A 22,189-nucleotide genomic window follows, 5' to 3' on the forward strand; every position below is an offset into this window, starting at 1 on the left:
CAGTTTATGCATATACATATGGCTGAGTAAGGTATTTCTTAAGGAGGACATAGTTTGACTCTTAACAGCTGAAATTGCTAGGCACCTTGAAATCTGACTAAACATAGAAAGTTCTAGAGTTAAACCAATTGTGTTTTTGTTATTTGATTACATTTTGAGAAGGACATGTGATATTATGCACGTGCAAAGGATTATTAGTGCTTTGCAATGTTGGAAATTATCAGATGGAGGAAAATTGGGGAAGAAAAGGGCATACTCCTGGTAAAGTTGCACGATCACGCTGAAGATTTTCAGACGATATCGCACTTAACCCATGAAAATCCAGGAATGCTCCAGCAACAAACCATTCCTGAGACTTCTCCATGATTGTTTTGTTGCTGGAGCACTCCCGGATCTTCATGGGTTAAGTCCTGGATAAGCACAATGTGCTTAAAAATCTTCAGCACTATCACAAGACTTTGCTGGGAGTATGCCTTTTACTCCTGGCTCACCCCCCCCCCCCCCCGCGTCTGATAATTTCCATAGAGTGGAGAGCAAGGGCATTGAGAACTAGGCTGCTTGAACCAGGAGACACGGGATGTTTTTAAAGCCAAAGCGCACTATTCAAACAGAAAATCCTGCTGTGTCAGAAAAACAATTATATAATTCTATACAGAGTCCTACAGAGTGACTATGGGGTGAAACAGACAGGCAGCAAAAAGTGGCCTGAAGCTGCCTTTTCTGAAGTTGCATTGAAACGCCAACAACCACACCACCTGCTCACAAGGCGGCTGGAGTGTGCATGTCATGACCACACAGCATGTCTTCAAGCGGTGCTGCTGGGTATTTTTTTTTTTCTGTCCCCTCCCCCCCCCCCACCATCCCTGTGTACCATTGCATGGCTGTCCCTGTGAATTTGCACACATTCACATGTGTAATGGTTCAGCAGGACAGGGCATTGGAGCACAGGTGTGCCCATGAAGATGCCAGCAAGGTAGTCATGCCCCTCTTTACCCCATACCCCCTCTTTGATTGTCTAATTTGTGTATGTTGTATTCATATCCATGAGAGGTGTCACGGTTTCTCTTTTCAGCATTGCCACCCTCACCGCTTGAGTACAGCAGTTCTGTCCCTTTTAAATGTGCTCCTGCGACGGGGCATTTACATGCACAATTAGGGGTAGGATTTGGAAAGAATACCTCTTTAGAGCCGCCCTGGCATCAGTGCATTTATACGCATATGCGAAGGTGTGCACTTTCCAGGAAGATGCGGAAACATCCAGTTCCTTTTTAGGCTGGCTTTTCTCCATGTAGTGCAGATTGGGTGTGCTTTCTGACTGGCTTCAAGGCATGTGTCATCTAAATGCTCTGCCTCGAAGCTGGCCAGAAACCTGCTTATTTTGACCATCTGTTTCACTCCTGTCGCAGGAGATCAGTTTTCAGGATTTTGAAACTATAAATTGCTTTAATTTTCCCCCCCAAACTGGTTAAAATTAAAAATTGGAAAAGTTTGGTGAAAACAAGAATCAAACCAATGAAACTTGGTATCATCACCACACTATATCCAGGAGAGCTTTAATTTCTCCCCCCCCCCCCCCTCTACTTTGAAGGAGCTGGGAATTATTCATGTCCACCACTCAAAAAGTGGAGGTAGGATGGAATATCATATCAGTTCCAATTACTGATATCATTTGTATACAGGAATATTTCAGTTAACATAGTAGACGTGTTCCTAAGCATTAGTTCTTTAACAAAATATTTGATACCAGAGGTAGAATAGGGATAGGTTCCCACACCACAGAAAAGAAGACTTTCAACACCTTTTATCCAAAGAACAATATGCCCATTTGAAATGAAACAATCAGGTCAGATAACCCTTGCAGAAGTAAACAAAAACATTTTAAATCTAGAACTCACTTGAAGGCTTCTTCTAAAATACAGCCAATGAAGTGATTTCTCTTGATGCAAATTCAGGGCTTTAAAACCTCAAATAGCAGTACAAGGGGGTCTTTTTGTGGAAAGTGAGTGTTATGTTCATGTGGGGTATGTGTTGATTGAGAGTTCCTGCATGGCATGGGTTGGACTGGATGGCCCTTGTGGTCTCATCCAACCAATTCTATGATTGTGTACTCATGTAGGATATTGTGTATTTGGGTTTCTGCTTGTGGGTTTGTGTTTTATCTGTGTAGATAATTGCACAAGTTTGTGTGAGGGACTGTGTCAGCAGTGAGGTAGCCCCCCCTTCCATTTTGGGATGCAGTCTCTAGCATTCTTGCTCAGCCAACTGGGCCCTCTTGCTAAAAAACACTCCCACCTCTTTACTTATAACAATAATATAAAAAGCAATTAGTTTACTTGCTAATTAGCTTACTTGCTGTTCACCGCTATGATCGTTGGAATAGCGGTATATAAATAAAACAAATTATTATTATTATTATTATTATTATTATTTATGTTTAGGGTGAAAAGGCATAATGGTGTTGTTGTTTGAGTGTTGGGACTATGGAACACTAGGATTTAAATCTCCACACAGCCATGGAAATCCAAGGGAGACCTTCGTCAATTCATACTCTCTCAACGTAAGAGGAAGGCAATGGCAAACCTCCTCTGAATAAATCTGCAATGATCCATACTTTCTTTACATCATATTCATACTACCATAGTAAGTTCTGTGTAGGCTACCATGAAAGAACACCCAGAAGCTTCAGTTGGTGCAAAATGTTGTGGCTAGACTGCTATCTGTTACACAGTCCATCAATAATCACATTATACCTATAATAAAAGACCTGCATTGGTTTCCAGTTATTTTAGATGCTCAATTTAAGGTGCAGGCTTTAACCGTTAAATCTAAATGGCTAAAGGCCCAGCTATTTAAGGATATTCTCAACTGGAAAACAAGCATATTATACACTGTGTGTTCCTTTGAGGCCTTTTATTTCTTTTGCTTTTTAAATTTAAGAGCACATCTGAATTTTATGCCAAAGCTTTGGTTGACTGGAATGATATACACACATAAATTTTAACATTCTTTTATAGAAAAACAGTAAACATGAGATATACATTCAGAGCAAGACAATGTTGTCCATATGTACAATATGAAACTACAGAATGAAGTATTTGCAATGAAAAGTTGTGGAACTAATCATATATTTGGTATCTTAAATGGTACTCAAGAATTTCTCATATGACATTTTTTGAAATATACACAGTAATGCCATGGCAAATGTAATAAGCAATTACATTTTCATACAGAAATGTTGGATGAACAGAAAAGCTCTTATGTTGAACAATTATACTGAAGCTAGGCCTCCTGCAATTTAACAGGAAAATATTGCTGTTCATAAAAGTCTTATTAATATTAGTTATTGTAATTTTCATAAATATGTTAATATGCATTGGATATTTTACCAGGCCACGAGGGAATTCATAGGATAACTAATACCTAGATGTTGATAAGCAAATCTGAGTATATTTTTATAAGCATAGTTCAAACTTCAAGACTTTGATAACACTACTAAAATCTTTAATTGTCTTTAACTACTGCATGCTAACAGCAGAAAAAGATTAATGACAGGGAGATTAGTTCTACAGATTTGTGCATGACTGTTGTGTGATAAACATCAATTACATGGATTTGGTAATGCTGCAACTTCTTTTAATTTGAAAACATGATGAATAACATCCACAAATATGTAAAATTGATAGCATGGATATTAACAGACCAGCTGTTCCTGCTTTTATAAAGCCCTGTTATCCACATGCAGACTACTCTTTAAATAGTATTCTGCAGAAACCTGTAAAGAAAGCAATTTTATCAGCAAACAGAAAAAACCTTTAGGAAGAATGCAAACAAGAAATTACTTTAGGAGAGGAACCCATCTATTAAAGCACAAACATTAAAAACCAAAGTAGTTCTGATGTAAACATACAAACAACATAAATTTCAAGGACATGCTAGCCATAAGACACTCCAGCATGCCTATATATGTATATAAAAAACACCCAAATAAAATAAAACCACATAACAAATATTTTCTTTGGAAAAGGAGATTTAAATAGGAGATGCTCCCAGGCCAAGACTGAGTGTGCCAGGTATCAAGTTTAGGGCAAGATATTAATCAGTAACTCTTGACCCATGAATACCTCAACACGACAAGTACTGCTATAATAATTCCCTGTATCTCTTTCAAAGCAGCAATGAAAAAGTAAGGTTTTGGGGCATTTCTAAGATGGAGCAAGGCAGAGAACAGAATCCTTGAAGCTCTGGCAGAAAATCTAAATCTCACAGATGACTCCCACTGGATACAAGTGGGATTGCACAGAACAGTGACAACAGTTTCTGTCCCCCATTAAGGTTGCTACTCAGCAAGAAAAGAAATAATGCAGAAAATAACTAAAATGTGAGTTCCGTCGACTTAGTTTTGGGCACAACTGGGATATTGAAATGTAAGGCTGTGAAAGCAGTGCTTTGTTATTGCAGGATTTTTAAAAAAAGGTTTCCTACTTTATTGGCCTTTGATTGCTCTACCACCAGTTAAAACACTGTACCGTTTGGTGGTGTTTGCCACAAATGAATCAGTCTCCGTTAAGGATCACTATGAACAAAGAATTCAAAGTCTTACCCACAAACCTTCTATAATACACCTTTCTAATGTTACAGTTATTGTCTCAATATTAAAGTGGCTCAAAATAATCTGTTTATTACCTAAATCACTTTATTTAGGAATTGGCATTTAGTAGCATAGCTGTTAACAGCCATACTCTTAGAGCTCAAGTGATGAAAAATGTTATCTTGTCTTGACTACTGAAGGCCTTTTGCTGGCTCAAAAATTAGCTGTGGCTTTTTCCACTAGCCTTTATCTTCTGCTCCTGCAACACAAACCATTATGTTAGGCTGCTTTGGTTTTGCTTTGTGCGCATTTATGTTAGGCTGCTTTGGTTTTGCTTTTTGCGTATTTTTACATCAACAAAGATTGAAAATGTTTTGTGCAGCTTGTCCATTAAAGATGAAACTTAATGGGTGTAAACTTCTTTGCTTTTCATATTTTAGAAACAAAGACATCACCTTTAACCTGACTATATACAATATATGCACTGCAGCAATCATTATATACAAAAACACACATTCTTACAGACAAAAATGAATAGCTTTTGAAAGCTAACATTATTTTTTTCTGCAAAGAAATGTACATCGCAAAAGATGGCAACGGCAGCTCCTTCCAGTGTGTTTGAATTGTTTCATTTCATCCAAGAAAGAGTTCAGCCACAAATGTTTCACTCATATTTTTCAATCATTATTTTGGCTTTTTATGATGAATCAGACATCAGACGTTGAAGGACCACTGCAACCTGCACACAAACAAAATAACAATGTTTCTAATGGGATATAAAAATGACAAGAAACTTGATTCAAGCCCAAATCCAAGAGTTTGATTTTTGCAGATGACAAACTCATTCTTCTCTATCTTATTGAAATGAGTAAAACAAAAAGTCCATGCACAATATTGTGATCTTTCCCAAGCAGATGGGAGTTGCAAAAGATGAAAGCTACATTCAAAGAAGTATGAGTAAACAGTTTTCCAATCATTTACATCTACATTCTTCTCTATCATGTAAGATCAGGGTGATTTTTGTTACCCCTTATTTGTTAGCCCTGGTGGCGCAGTGGTTAAATGCCTGTACTGCAGCCATTCACTCGAAACCACAAGGTTGCGAGGAGTTCAAGACCAGCAAAAGGGCCCAAGCTCGACTCAGGCTTGCATCCTTCCGAGGTCGCTAAAATGAGTACCCAGATTGTTGGGGGCAAATTAGCTTACTTGCTAATTAGCTTACTTGCTGTTCACCGCTATGATCTTTGGAATAGCGGTATATAAATAAAACAAATTATTATTATTATTAGCGGGCCAGAAGTAAAAGGATGGCCCTTTGCAGATGATATTTGAAGTTGTTTTACCATATGAGTGTGAATCATGTAGCCTGCCAGATGCTGTTCCAGCAGTCTTCATGGGCATAGCCAATCATGAGGAATGTTGGGAACCACACTCTAACACCATCTAGAGGGCCACATGATCTTACCTTTGTTTTACTTCAGCACTTAGCACTTCACATTTCTATACTGCTTCGTAGTGAACTAAGCAGTTTACAATGTGTAATCCAATTGCCCCTAACAAGCTGGGTACTCATTTTACCAACCTATGAAAGGTTGAAAGGCTGAGTCAACCTGGAGTCCTGTGGGACTGAACTCACAATGTTGTGGCTGCAGTACTGTCATTTAACCATTGCACTACCAGGGCTCCTTCCAGGGGTGGGCACTGTATAGCCCACAGGCCACATACAGCCCTTGGGACCATCAACTGCAGCTCCTGAAGCCCCACAGAAAACCCAAAGTCCCTAGATCATCAACAATTTTAACAAATGGGCTGATTTTGGGGAGGGGGGGGTTGCCTCCCAGCACCAGAGAGCCCTCAATCCCCCCTCCAAAACAAACAAACAAGCAACCCACAAAAGAAAATAATTAGCTGAAAACTGGTATAAATGGTGGCTGGAAGTGATGTTACAACACTTCTGGTGTGCTGAAACCTGCTGGTGCAGCTGCCAGGTGCGCACATGATGGAAAAATTGTGTTCATTTCCTCTGCAATTGCTCACTGGTTCAATCCATGCACACAACAGAAGAACAAACTGAGTGGCAGTTTTATTTACATATCAGCCAAAACACATGAATCCAGTTGCTATTCCTTGCTAGAACAGACTCATTGAAACAATGAACTTTATGTAAATCTCAAGAAAACACCTCCTGAAGATGTCTTAATAACCCAGTATTAATAACCTGCTATTCAGGACTCATTTGAGGCTTTAAAATTTAGTACCAATGTTTTGAACCTATGGATCTACTGATAACTAGACCAGTTGATGCTGCACATGGTGGTGATGTATTCAAAATGGCTGGTATCAGTGAGAAGGCCCTGCTGTTCCTTCCATGCTTGTTACTTGGGCCTCAAGTAAGTAAACTGGGTATTGGATACAGCACTGAGCCTGGAAGCCCAGATATTGGTGGTGACCAGGAGTGCCTTTGCACAGCTAAAACATGTATGCCAACTGCACCCATTCCTGGAGAAGTCAGACCTGGCCACAGTGGTACATGCCTTGGTTACATACCATTTGGATTACCGTAATGCACTCTATGTGGGGCTGCCTTTGAAAAGTGCTCAGAAACTTCATCTGGTTCAAAGAGCTGTAGCCAAGCTGTTAACTGGAGCTGGGTACAGGGAGTGTACAACTCCCTTGTTGCAATAGGTCCATTGGCTGCCAGTCCATTTTCGGGCACAATTCAAAGTACTGGTTTTGACCTATAAAGCCCTATACGGCTTGGGTCCAGGCTATCTGAAGGACCACATCTCCCTGTATGAGCCCCTGAGAATATTGAGGTCATCGAGAGAGGCCCTTCTCTCTGTCCCACTACCTTCTCAGGCGTATTTAGTGAGAACAAGACAAAGGGCCTTTTCAGTGGCTGTTCCCAAGCTCTGGAACTCCATCCCTAGAGACACCAGGATAGCTCCATCCCTGCTGTCCTTCCGGCAACAGGTAAATACATTTTTATGCCACCAGGCTTTCACATAACAGGGATGTTGTATTGTTTTAAAGAGTTTTAAACTTTAAATTTTAATAATGTAATGTTTTTAATTGTTTGAATTGTTTAATTGTTTTTAAACTTTTATTTTGCATGTTTATAGTGTTTTAATTTGGACTGTTTTAGATTTGTAAACCACCTTGAGTCCCTGTACTGGGAGGAAGGTGGGATATAAATAAACATAATAATATTAGTAATCATCATCATCATCATCATCAATGATACCTCCTACTCCAAATTTGCTTTGTTCAAAGCAGCACAATCCTGTTAGAACAGGTTGAATACTACTTAGCTGGGCAGATGAATCACCGACTAATAGCAGCCTCAGCTTGCCTGAAATGAATCCTTGTTTATTTGCTCTCATCCAGCACATTATCAAACTAAAACACCAGTTCATGTTAGCCACTGCCTTTTCTGTTTGTGTTGAAAAGGAGAGACAGAGCTGAGCATTTTTTGCATTACTGTTGTCACCTCAGTCCATCACTACAGACCACAGGGTTTCATGTAAATATTATAAAGCTAGAAGAACAGACATCATCTCTCAGTGACACACAACCAAGTATCAGTGCAGCAGAATAAGAGAATCCACACTACCATCTTCTGAATTTGGCTATCTAAACAGAAAGGGAACCAGTGTAAGCCAGTGGCTCAAAATCCCAATTCAGACAGCCTTCATAGAAAAATACTATGACAGATGGCATGACAGCTGCTGAAATTCCAGTAGAACTCTCAGGGACACACTCTTTGAAGAGGTAATCTGACAGGGAGACCAAGATAGTTTCCACAACAAAGCCTAAACTAACACCCAAGTGAAGTAGACCTAGGTAATCAAAATCATCAGAAGATGTTGGTTTAATCACCTTGCCCAAAATGGAGTTTAGCTATTGGTCTAAATATACAGTCCTTGGAACACAGCCCTGGTTTCTTCAGTAGTGGATGGACCATTGCCTCTTTACAAAGAGTTGTAGTCAGCCATCCCTGAGGGAGGCACTGGTCATCTTACTATTTCTCAGGCCAGATATCCTCAGTAATCATTCAAAATGGGCAAGGATCAAGAGCATATGTAGAGGGATGAAAGGAACCAAATATGCTTCTATTTTCTCAGACCTCAGCAACTGATGGAGTGCCAACTAGAACAAGGTGTGGTGATTAGCAACTTGTTCATGTTACTGTAAAGACAAAAATGCTAAGGATATTGTTTTCCCCCCAACTTGTCTTATTCAATTTGTGGCATAATTTAGAAAGATAAAATAGGGAAATGAGATCAGGAACAATAACATTTCACAATAACAAAACAGTCTCACATATTTTAAAGTTAAAGCAACATAATACAGTTAACCTCACATATATCTTAGTAAAGTTTTGTTGATTTTAAAATATTTGCACTATTCTTACTTTTCCAAACATTACTTACCCGAAGGACTTTTTTCTACAGTTCGGCGACACAAAAAGTCTTCCATTGGTGTTGGCTGGATTTTAGCAGGAGTGTATGTGTTTAAAGATTGCTTTCTTGATGACATGGCATCCAAAAGTGATGGAGAACCTAAAATATATATAGATATTTTTTTTTAAAAAAATAGAAACCTATTTTATCTTAATCACCATCAACCAATTGTATATTACTAATGCAGAAAGAGCAGAGAGTATATAAAGTTTCATCAAAGTCTGTATCATTTTCTGAATATTGCTATTAACATTAGTTTTGGAGGCACTGGTGCACTGTAATATATGAATGGCATAGTAAGTGTGAGGTGCCTCCCCTTGATCCTTCCTTCCTTCCTCTGCAGCATTAACCACAGCCCACACCATTCAACTGGTTCCCTGATTTTCTCTGCAGCATTTTTCAAGAGCTCTGTGAATTACTGTAGGAAAGAGTGGGCAGGCAAGTTACCTTCTTGGAAACCTTTTCTACTACTGCAGTGCTAGGTATCACAAGCTGTTCTAAACAGACTAAACTAATTGTAGATGGCAAAGTTCAAATATGATGCTTTAGGTACTTGGGAGAATCTTTGTGTCAAGCAAGCCCTTCATTCACACACACTGTCTCCCCTCACCCAAGAGCATCTCTCCACTTCTACAACTGCATCTGAAGCTACCTTGGATTTTAAAAAGTAATTGAAATTTGAGCTTTGATGTGTATGTGTGCTTGTGTGGGATAAAGGTTCATTGGATATGTCCTTATGTCATAGCTAACTATGCAGGTATCTTTCTTACAAAAAAGATATTCTACACAAGATAGACAATAATACTTATTATACTTATTAATTTGTTATCATACTGTGTGGCTAACTAAAGTTAAATTGCATCTTCTTATACTTTAAGCCAGCTGCAGTGTGGAAAATATGGTAATATGCCAGTTTTTAGGTGAAATCAGGAGATAATTATTCAAATCTGAGCCTGTTTTATCTTTCTTATACCATTCTTACACTAATCCTGGTATTTTAATGGAATGCTTATGTCTGATAATGGTTTGCCATTTGAAAAATAGAAAACATGAAGGGTAATTACGAGGAGAAACTGCACATGTCCGTTGGAGATTTTCATATGATGAAGAGGCAGTAATGGAGGCCAGAAATTCATCCACCTGCTTTAATGACAAGGAGTTATGGAGGGTTTCTAGAGGACAAATTGAAGGAACCATGGAATACAATTCAAAGCCTGAAAAAGAAGAAATATACCACAGATTTCCAATGTAAAAGGAAGAAACTGAATCATTATACTGGTGATGATGTGATCTACAAAAGCAAGTATAAAACCCAGAATATAAACAGACCTGTGCGTGTCATGTGTTCCAAAGCTTTTTGACCACAGTAGGAGTCTTCTGATTTCTGCTCCTGGTTGTAATTCAGGAACCAATGAATCAGGAGTCAATCTAACAAAAATTTATTGACTTTCTTGAGAAAGTTTTTAGGGGTGGACACATGACACGTATGGGTCTGCAGTGAGAAAAAGGGGGCCAACAATTCCAATATGTGACTCTCCCACTCAAGTAAAATTTAAATATAGATACATGCAAACATACTATAATACTTTAGTCACCACTTTGGATACTACAGTACAGTGGAACCTTCCCATCCACAGGGTTCGGTTCTGCCTCTGCCATGGATGAGGAAAAAAAGTGGGTTGTCATGCACCATATTATTCCATGGGCAGCGATGTGCCTGTGCCTGTGTGTACAGACCACTACTGAATATTATATGTTGTAGTAATCAGCAGGAGGTCAAATCTGTGAGTCATTAACCTGCCAATGCAGTGGGCCCACTATAATATGAAGCAGGGTTAAAGGGAGTCAGAACTTATTATATACTAAATTCATGGTTCTGCATATGCATAACACAAAAACATGCTTATTTAAATGAGCCTAAGATGTACTAAGGCACAATTATTTGACAGCTATTTACATAGACATAGTTTTATTGGTCCGCTGTACATTCATATGAAACTTTTCTACCTCTTGCCTTTGGTTTATAAACTTTAATATACAACAGACTTGTCAGGAACACAGGAAGTTGACCTGTATCAAGTCAAACCCTTGGTCCATCTAGTCCACTGGCAGGCACTGCTCTCCAGGGTTTCAGGCAGGGATCATTTTGGCCCTCCTTGAAGATCCCTGGTGTTCTGGGGTGGTCTCCCATGCAAGAACCAACCAGTCTCTATCCTGCTTAGTTTCCAAAATGAGATAAAACTGGGTGTATTCAGAGTAGCATAGTGATACAACGGAAAGATCAGTTGTTCAGCATTCAATAATATCCCCAAGTTATTTCCAACACTGGAAAAGAATCTTCTGCTGCAAATGGGAAAGTGACTATGTAAGATTTCAAACTGCAGTTTTCTGCAAGGAAAGCTCTTTCATTTCCCTTCAAACTACAAAATTATAAAATATTTCTATCATATAATTAACATCAAACCTCATTATTTTTTATAACAGTTATTGTCAAATCACAAGTAATTATAAAGTCTCATGTTAGGCAGCATTAAGTTCAGGCATACAGATATTTCACAACCAACCATGCATAACTTTATTAATGTTAATTTTAAAAACCCAATATGCATATACAGATTCAGCAAAGCACTTTTATGAACATTGATACTGATAGCTATATACACATCCACACACATACATACACAGAGAGAGTCCATATAAAGGTTCAGTTTTGCATTTCTGAAACAAACTCCTTTTTAAAAAGATGGCTACATTTTCCCCCAAGACATTTATTTCAATAAGAAAATATTATGAGATTGTATTGTTACTCAGAATGTATTATATTTTCAGTTCTAGGCATATTTAAATATACAATATGAAGTTAAGTCCCATATTTTATCCTTAACAATTCTAATATCTCAGTCATCTGATGTCACTTTTATCTCCTTAAATTTACAAAGTAAGAATACTATAAAACTGCATATACAAAATAATGTTGTTGAGGAAATGTTTGATACTGTGTATACAAGCTAAGCATCTGTGTATGGTCCAAATTAATAGTATATAATACATGGTAATAACCCTTTTAAAAATGCAGTGCTATACATGCAGGCAAGCGCAAACCCTTTCTTTGCATTACAGTAAATTCCACAAGAACTGCAGCTTTCCCTGAATGGTAGAGAAATCCACAAAAGTGTATGATTCCAGGAAGGAATTTAGCAGCATTTTATTTTCTTTCTTTTTTCAGGTGCCTTTTCTACTTCGTCTGCTTGTCTAAGAATGCTTAAGAATGCTTAAACTAACAGTAAAGATAATTTTAAAAAGTTAAAATGGAAGCTTAAAATTATAATTAATATTTCTATTTCTATTTCTGCCTACCTCAGCAATAAACACAACAGGTCACTTATGCACTCATCTTTCAGTAGCTTCATTACTGGATTATCAAGCATTGAAGAAATGCTCTGAGACTTTTGTTAAGAGACCATTTCTCCTTGACTAAAGAAACAAAAGAAGGTAAAACCTGTTCATTTGCATTATGTCTTCTGAAGCACACACATGCTGGACAGTAAATATTTGATCTGCTATTGTAAGCTGACATATTGCAGCATATCACTTTCCTTCAAAATGCAAGACAATGAAAGGGTTAGCGCAACAACTTAGAAAGCCACCCTGCCGTCTCACATTTGAAAGCTATAAAAACATACCACTGGAGCCTAGAAATTCCTCAGAGGAAACGGACCAGCACCTAAAGAGGTCTGGATGGTCTGCACAGAGGCCCAAAAAATAAAGCACTGTCAGTAGATAATGATTTCACCATGTTCCTTGAACTCAAGATGAAAGAAGGGGCAGGACCAAAATGAGTTAGAAGCTGCATCATTATCTCAAAAGTTTACAGAAATCAAAGAAAGGGGAAGGCCTCAATGAAATTGTGAAGAAGAAAAATACACTAGTCTGACAAAGCTGGTAGAGAAACACCCAAGTATACCAGGGAGCATATTTAGATTCCAAGCAATACATAGAACATGCAATCAACTATAAAATAAGTTAGAAAATATAACAAATTGATCAGGTAAGTCTGTATGAATGTATAAACAGAGTTGGAATGAAAGAATATTGAACATATTAAATTTATATAAGAGTAAGCTGAAAGGATTTCTCTTCATTTTATAAATATGTAACATTTAGGACTCAAAACCCAACTTTCAGCTTTCAATTGTTTTCCATTAATTTGCTAAATTTTCTTAATATGCCTATTTCAGAATAAATATCCACAGTTCTTATTTTCGTTGTCACTTTTTAGTAATGGGCATAACACTGATAGATTCTTCAGAACTGAAATAAGCTATTGTTTTATTATAACGGGCCTTCTATGCAGCAGATGCATCACAGGCCATAAATATGTATCTCCAGTTTCAGTGAGAAATCATCTCACCTCACTGTGGACTGGCCCTAAACAGATGAGCAAAAAACACTGCACCGATCTGGGGGTGTGGGGTGCAGATGATATATGCCCCAGGTTGGCTGGAAGCCACACTGAGGCCAGCTAATGCAGCCCACACGTAAAAGAAGCAGGAAAAAAACACTCCTTGCTGGCGGTCCATTCCGGACTGCGGCAGTGGCTGCGCTTGAGACTGCAGCATCCTGCCCTGCGTTGATCAGGGCTCATCTGCTTGAGCCTTCTGTTACTGAACTGTATCAGAAACTTTTTGTATATGGAAAAAGAAATTGTGGCCAGTACTGTTGTTTTAGATATGCTGGAAGAGTACTCAACTCAGTTCTTATGGTGAAAGGAACAATTCAATAGCAAAGATTTTGTAAAGTATTTTAGATGTGACAGGAAGAAAATGCTTCCTGACATCTGGAAACTTCAATATGAAAATATAAAATCAGGTAACTCACTAAATAAAGAATGTCATAAAGGGAGAGGGATTTCAATAAGATCACGCACTCTACTTACTTACGGACAGAAATTTCCATAAACGTTTTCCCGTGTTAACTTTTATTTTAACTTTAGCGTCACTTCAGCAAAGACAACAGTGCACAGCATAATTATTAATGATGTCTAAACTAGAAGAGGATAGGCTTATTAACAACTGTTAATGGTGCAAGATAAATTATGTTTTAAAAAATATTTTATTTTTATGGGGGGGGGATTTCATTGCATTATTGTATTAAAATGTCCATTATTCTGAAGTCTCTAGTGTGCAGAAAGCAGTTCATAAATATTTTAATTAATAAAATTAAAAGATGAATGGGTCCCCATATTTTAAGAGAGTATACTTTTTGATTCCAGTTGCTAGAAAGACAGCTTGATCAGCTACCTTCAAGATAAAGAATTAGTGACATTCTGAAAACATTCATAGTTGATTGAAGATACAGAAAAATCAATTAAGACTAATTATCACTATATCACTGTTTGCTTATGAATGGCTTCAGCATGTCATTATATTCATTCATCTTAAAAGTCTAAAAAAATCCTAAAAAGAAAAAACCAGAGGTGCCTCCACCACTTTCACCTCTTAGTTATGAATTTGTCAACATCACCAGATGATTTCTGCTGAAAACAGAATGCTTGAATAGGTGGACTTTTGTCCTGCTTTGGAAAGGTAATTCTAATACTTAGTTCCAAAGCTTTAGACCAAAATTATCCAACACAGTAAGAAGGCAAAGAATATTACTGAGCAAACACTAGGAATTATTTTATGATCATAAAGGATTTAAAACATGTATTAGTCATAGCACTGTTTGAGTAATTAGGAATGTGTATAATTAAATGTCTAATTTATTTAATTATCCATCTTTTATAAAAAAGATTTAGGTATGTAATCTAAAATATTACATTAAGAAATTAAAAGGGAAAACGGATTCAAACCATTAGATTAACTAATAATTGATCATATGGCCGTGTGATCAGTTGGAATTAGGAAGGATGATGGTGGACAAAACTATACACCCCATGTTTTGGAAGGGATGAAGCAAGGGAATATTATTTTTAAATAAAAGGAAAACATACCATTGGTTGGGTGTCGAGCAAATGAGATAGAAAACCTTTTAACAGCAGAACCACGTGTGGTGTCTGAGAAAGAGAAAAACAGGTACCTGAAATTCAAAACAGCTACCAAAAGAGGGACATTTCAAGAAAGGACAGAGAGGGGGGAGAAATGAAGAGGTGAGAGTTAAGTGTCATGCAGAAGGGATTGGGAAAATTGCACAGGCCAAAACAGATTTTAAAATAAACTTTGCTTGGTGATATTACTTGATGTTTAATGGAGTGTATGGAAGAAAAGCAAGGGTGAGTTTGTAATTTTGGCAACAGGTTATACATGGTTAGAATTTAGTATCATGAAAGTTACATTGGGAAAAGAGTTACATTTTTTAAATCTACAAGAATGTTATCAAACATTGCAGAAGTACTGGAAATCTGGCTAAAATTTTTAATTACCTGAAACCCCAAATCTTGCGCTTTTACACTCACTAAAATTTACTCCTTTTTATTACTTTACAAATATGAATGTATCGCCTCAGATTTCTCTCACAAAATGATTTCATCCAGTTTCAGAAAACTATTACCTCAATACACTGGTTTAACCTTGAAGCCATATTTTCTCCTAAATATTATAATTTTGTATTGGCAACATTTCTTAAAACTTGGTATTTATAAGATAGGTGTTAAAAAAGGGTGTCATTCAATGCAATCAAGTTTTGAAAAATAAATAGAATTAAATTCTCTGAAGTTAGTTACTAATGAACAGTATTCTAAGCTTATACTCTATCAATACAACTAGGACCTCTCCTTCAAAGTACCCTGTGTGCATGTGAGTGAGTGTGTGTAAGGGCATGTGTGAAAGTGTGCACATACCATCTATGCAGCCAGAAGAAGTCAGTTTTTTACGATGAGTACGAGCATAATCCTGTAGGTTAGGTGCACTTGAAGAACCCCCGAGCACTGAGGTGCTAAACAGGCTCGCACAGTGAGACCCTGATGGGAGTTAGAGAAAATACATACAGCAACCAGGTGTTCTTCCATTCACATTGAGGATGCATGCAGCATGCAAGCATATCACTCTTACCACACAAAAGGCAGCTTCTGGCATTGCCTTGGACAAATGCACAATATGCCTGTAATGTTTCTGTGGTACTTGAAGAATTCAAGTACTGTAATTTATTGTACTTCTACAGCTTACAATTCTCTTTACTAATTACATACAAAAAGAAAGCCCTTAAAATTTCATTTCTTGTTGCCAAGCTTTGTAAAGGGAGGGAAGAAAACCCATGCCAGACGGGAATATTGAAAGACACAAAGAGGGAAAGAGGAAAAAAGACAAGATTAAATATTTTAGAATTTGTAACTGAAGAACATAAAGGAACTCTTAAAATGGCAGAGTTGAGCAGCATTCTATATGCAGTTCCATGAAGTTCATGGGACATGATGAATAATTTCTTGTACATGTTCCACTTGTGATTTGTGTAGATATATATCCCATGAAATGGGTCACGTATCTAAATTTATATTCTTCTTACTAATATATAGTATTTTCACAGCATTAGAGAATGAGCCTATAGCAAAATATGCAAAGTTGTCCTTATGATGTTTTTGAATTATTTTTATTTTCTAGTTTCAAGACTTTGTTCTATTCTCTCTTGCACTGGAGCATTCCCCATTCCTCAGAAGCAGGTACTGAGGATGCACAGGGGCTGCAGAGGTCATCCCCTCATGCTGGGGGAAGCAGATTCTATATGTGGGAATACACCATTGTATAATAGCCTATATAATAAATACTGTACATGTCACATTCTAATTTACACTTTAAAATCTGAGAAGAGAGCTGGTTTGAGTACATCTTCTGAGCAATTCTCAATTAATTTAAATTATAAAAGTATTTCTTTAGGAGACACTTCTCTAGTTCTTGTCTCTTGAAACTACTTGATTTTTACCCATGAGCAAATCATTCAAAATTTAAGTTATAACTATTAATGACCAATAATGAAGAACACATTATTAGTACATCTGATGAAACACAGCAAATATAAATGTGTACTTGATGCGTCAAAAAGCTTAGGAACTAAAGAAATATCTTCAATGTTGCACCAAATAGATCAGTTTTCACCAGGGATAATGTATTAAGAGAGTCAGACTGGTATAATTAGACTACTGTAATGTGCTGTACATGGGGTTGCCCTTGAAGTGTCAGAAGCTGTAGCAAGCGTAAAAGACAGCAGCCAGATTGGTGTCGAGTGTGCATTTAATATACCATGTAATAATGGTCTTTTAAGAATGGCACTGGCTTCTAACTTGTTTCTGAGCTCAATTCAAGGTGCTAGTTTTGACCAACAAAGCCGTAAATGACTTGGAGTCAGGAAAACTGAAAAACCTTGAGATCCTGAGGAGGCCTTGTTGCATGTCTCAACATTTTATGAAGTTAGGCTGGCAGGTGCATGTAATAGGTCTTTCTCTGCAACAGCACCCCAACTATGGAAATCTCTACCAAAAATGTTAGGCTGGCTCTGTATCTTTTGACTGGGCAGCCAAAACAGTACTATTTGAAATGGCTTTGAATGTCTGACTGCTTTAACTGTTTTAAAAATGTATTTTAGAATTCTTACAAGAAATTGTGCTTTTAATTATCTTTGTACTGTTTTAATTGCTTTTTTTTAATTCATTGCCTTGAGAGCCTTGGTGCGCTGGAAGGCAATACAGAAATATCTCTAATAAATGAATTAATTCATTAATTTAAAAACATCATTGAAGAAAGTTAGAAAATTAAAATCCAGTAATCAAGAGCACCCTTTGCTTGGGGACAATATAAACTAAAGATGTTACTTACTAGAGGAACACAGAATTCAGCAGACATATGTCAAAAAACATATGTTGGCATTAAATATTGTTTATCGTTTATTTAAAATGCTTCATAAATATCCCCAAATGGGAGTATTTGCACTTGAGCACAAAATACTGGTATTGTACATTACTGAATGTAACATATTCTATCCAGTCCACAGGAGAGGACTATCCATTGACTCTGTTAAAAGACAGCTTCACTGGGCTCATTCTCATTTTCAGTCATTTCCATTCTAGGTGGTCATTATCAAAGCGTCAGTTTAAGATTTATTGCCTGATTTTGCTTTTTAATCCCTTATCTAACTGTCCTGCTTTCCTTTTCTGTTATGTATTTTAAATGTAAGCCTGGATAGGATTGTTTTGTATGGTTCAAAACAGACTGCAGAAATAATCCAGTCTGAGACTGCTTAACTGTCCTGGCTCAATGCTAGGGAATTCTGGGAACTTTAGTTTTAAGAGAAATTTAGCCATCGCTGTCAGAGACCTCAATATGTCACAATAAACTACAATTCCCTGGATTCTCTAGCACTGAGTAAGGGCAGTTAAAGCGGTCTGACACTGGATTATTTCTGTAGTGTGTTTTGGACCTTTGTTACTGATTTCATGAAAATCATTCTGGGAGGATTTTTTCTTGGATGAAAAGTGGGGTAAAATTTGCTTTCAACAAGTCAAATAATATTATACATTATAATAAAAAGACTACTCATTTGACAGTACATACTAGAAAACAGTACCTGAATTAAATATGTTTTGCTTGCTGTAATGAAGCAATAGCAAGCATGTGCACTGAAAGCTGTAGTTGATGGAATTTGGGGTAGTGCAAAGAACTTTCATCTGTCTTGCTTTCTAAATGCTGGGGGAAAGGAAACTAAGGAAAACAATGATGTTACGATTCCCAGGAGCATTTCTTCAACTTTTTCTAGCCCACAAAGGATCAAACCTAGAGATAAAGTATCTGAAAACTATCTTTATAAAGTTGTCAAAATATAAATATGGATTTAGTTCAAGGTAAAGAAAAGTCACGGCAATAATGACAAAATTCTGTTTCAATGATCCAATAACCTTTTTACATTAACATGCCTATAACATATCATCTATATAGCAAGTGTGACTTTTTAAAGATCTGCAAGGTCATCAGCATAAAACCTTGTGTCTAGGCCTACTATAGGTATATTTTAAAAGAACCATTTTAGAAAGTTTATACATACCTATGCCGCTTGTCTTTTGTTCTACAATAGTTCTTGGTGGTCGGAAGTAACTGTTGTTCTCTGGTGGGACCTGGACATGGGAAACAGATGATAAGCACAAAAATAAAATAGACAAATGAGCTGGTAGAATCCATTAAGCTCGAAACAGCAGCCTGTTTTAAGACAGACAAGTATTAATAAGCCACATGATGTGTTAGTAGAAATACCAAAATAATATGGAAGAACATGCAGTATTGCTGAAGGGAGTCCATTTTACTTATGGGATCCTTGCAATGAAGTGGTGCAAGCAGGCATTCATGATGAAAACAGGACAGACATCAAGAAAGATATGAAAACACAGAAAACTGTGTCATTTTAGTTTACCAAATGAACACTCCTAAACTGCGCCTGTATTGGAAGGGAGGAAAAAAAGAGGAAACATAGACAGGCTGATGAGGTCACCATACAGTCACTGATCCATGCACAGGCTCAATCACAGTACACTTGTGACATTCACAGTTTTTAACTGAAAAATATTTTTCTATACCCTAGTTGTTGTTGTTGTTGTTGTGTTTTTTTTTGGGGGGGGGTCCAAGAAGAAATGGAAATAATATATTCTTTTGAAAAGAAGGAAGGGTCTCTGGTAACAGAACATCATCCACTGTTTATTATAAACAATATAATCAGCGTTCTAATTCTTCCCATATGCTTCATGAATTTCCCCAATACTTTACATTCAGAACAGTATACATTACAATGGATGAAGTACTGTCTTTAACAAGGGAGTGAGAGAAATAGGATGCCTCCAGTTAAGTAACAGAGAAAGTAATGATTAGTACTTAGGATTCCCCCCCAACCCTTGCACAGTTATTAGCCACTGAAAATATCATTTATGCTCAGCTATGGAACAGAAGTATTGACCCCCAATCCAATTATTTCAAAACGCATTTGTTTCATGTATTAAAGAACCATTATAATGTACCTACCACCAAATTACTCAGTGCTGTTTCTTTTTTAAAGGAAAAAAGTCTTAAAGGACAACTAAGCCAAAGCTGATGTCTTTTTCATTAGGGAACTAACTATAATCATCTATACAGTGCTGAAAAGAAACCAATTCAAAAATCGACGATTGAATACATTCAATGGAAATTGTGTAAAACAAATAAACAAAAAAATCAAATTAAAAAAACCATGCAATTGCTTTTTTCCCCCCCAAGCATTCTTGGAAGTAACAAGGTTTTGTTTGGTTTTTTAAAAAAATCTATTTTAATGACTGGTGAAGTAATTTACTTTGAACAAAATCCAGAACAAGGGATTAGATGTCCTTAAAGACATTTGGTTCCTGCTTGGAATGCATAGTAATGTTTAATGAAGTAAAGTTTAAAAACCTGTTGCCATGAGCCAAAAATACTGGATGTGAAAGCCAATGATTTAGGGGAGACAGGGGAAGAAGTGATTTGTTCCCCTGATCTGCGTCTTCGACGCCCAGTACCCACACCACTGGTGTAATGCAGCCAGGTACCAATACACTCTGGGCTAGACACACTCAGGGGGCTCTCTTCCTGGAAGTGAGAAAGGGGGCAAAAAAACAGCAAAGCATGCAACGTTAGATTCATAGCCAAATGGTAAGAAAATATATACAGTTTTGTTTGCACCCTTTTCTAAATAGTTCTACCAATATTAAACAACAGTGCTTAACATTTTCCAGAATAAATATTACATATCACAATGCAGTATTCAACTGCTTTCATTAAACGTACATTGATAAACTACATTAAAATTACTATGCACATGCAGATTGTCCTCTGTCTTTGCTGCATTCTTCTTCACTCTTCATGCAGCTTAGCTACTTCAAAAGCTAAACAACCAATTGCATATAAAGTAACTGAATTCTGATGATATTAAATAGGATTTTTCTTTAAAGGCAAAGTATGTAATCTTTTTCTAGTATGACACACCAGTAACGTTTAGTCGTTTTCTGCTCAATTACTGTATCTCCTTCCTTAAATTCTAGGATCAACTAGAAAAACCAAACCAAGCATCAATAACAGTATATCATTTGGTTACATCCCAATCTACTATTTGTAAATCACCATTATCATCACTGATGGGTATCTGTTGCCAATAGCAAAAACTGCAGAAGGAACCATGTCAGGAATAAAACAGAAATAAAACTAAGTTCACTAACAACCTTGATTTTTCAGATTATTTGATTTACTTTAACTTGCTTTCTATCAGTTAAAATATTCACTTCTCTTCCAAATAGAATTTCAAACTCAGCTAGAAGGAATCTGAAAACACCCCTTCAAAATGTTAAGTTCCTTAAATTCCTTGTATAGCGGATTAGAGAAACTCATGGATAAGAGGTTTCTCATCTCTCTTTAAATGAATATGAAATGTCTTAAGAAGAATTTTCAGTTAAAATAATTTCTAGACCTTCTCATCTTTAAGTTTCAGACTAATAAGACGAATAAGATAAAACAGTTATTGATATGACCCCCACCCCAAGCCCTAGAATTCATACATAGAAGTAAAAAAAAAAAGAAAAAAAAAAAAGAAAAAAAGAAAGCTATACGGAGAAAGCTGCAAGAGCATCTTGCATGCTGGAAAAAACAAACCCAAACTTTTCCAGAGTATTTGAGTATCATATTATTTGAGAAGTGTAGGGTCAAAATTCAGTTGTTAATCCCAATTAGAGCACACTCGCTGAATAATTAACACTTACATAAATACCACTGAGGTGCCTCAACACTGTAGAAATAATGCAGTGTGACATCACGTTAAGTACTGTAGCTCTATCCTATGGAATCCTGGGACTTGTAGTTTTCCAATGCCTTTAGCCTTCTTTTCCAGAGAAGGTTTTTTGCTGGTGCTTCGCAAAACTACAAATTCCAGGATTCTGTAGGATGGAACAATGGCAGATAAAGTTCTACAGTGTAGTTCTACTGGAACCTCCTTCCCCCACAAGCATGGGTCATCACTTCTTTAACCAGTTTCAAACAGAGTTGAAGACTATATTGTTCAGGAAAGCGTTCCCAAGCATTTTGTGATTGTTTATCTGATTGTTATCTGAGATCTGATATTTGATTTGATATTTGATCTTTTAATTTGTTGTCAGCTTTTTTATCTAATT

At 36.9% G+C, this 22,189-nt stretch overlaps 1 protein-coding gene across 13 annotated transcripts in view; it reads right to left on the reverse strand.

Moving 5' to 3' along the window:
- Nucleotides 1-3,039: 3,039 nt before the first annotated feature.
- LOC149323807 (inositol hexakisphosphate and diphosphoinositol-pentakisphosphate kinase 2-like) overlaps nucleotides 3,040-22,189 on the reverse strand; it is an 81,587-nt gene continuing 62,437 nt past the window's right edge. For 3 of the 13 annotated variants that reach the window (XM_089492608.1, XM_089492640.1, XM_089492600.1), the window contains 8 exons: nucleotides 20,445-20,618; nucleotides 19,441-19,464; nucleotides 19,078-19,147; nucleotides 15,890-16,009; nucleotides 15,044-15,106; nucleotides 10,116-10,265; nucleotides 9,022-9,150; nucleotides 3,040-5,327 (listed from right to left, as the gene is read on the reverse strand). In XM_089492608.1, the coding sequence (XP_089348734.1) occupies nucleotides 5,296-5,327; nucleotides 9,022-9,150; nucleotides 10,116-10,265; nucleotides 15,044-15,106; nucleotides 15,890-16,009; nucleotides 19,078-19,147; nucleotides 19,441-19,464; nucleotides 20,445-20,618 (762 nt within the window). In that variant the 3' untranslated portion in view covers nucleotides 3,040-5,295. The remainder of the gene's footprint in view (nucleotides 5,328-9,021; nucleotides 9,151-10,115; nucleotides 10,266-15,043; nucleotides 15,107-15,889; nucleotides 16,010-19,077; nucleotides 19,148-19,440; nucleotides 19,465-20,444; nucleotides 20,619-22,189) is intronic. The other 10 variants (XM_089492646.1, XM_089492613.1, XM_089492634.1 and 7 more) reach the window with 10 other exon arrangements.

The sequence above is a fragment of the Sceloporus occidentalis genome, unplaced genomic scaffold, assembly GCF_023333645.1.
Source record: "Sceloporus occidentalis isolate IW3139 unplaced genomic scaffold, rSceOcc1.0.p SCAF_1, whole genome shotgun sequence".
Taxonomy (NCBI): Eukaryota; Metazoa; Chordata; class Lepidosauria; order Squamata; family Phrynosomatidae; genus Sceloporus; species Sceloporus occidentalis.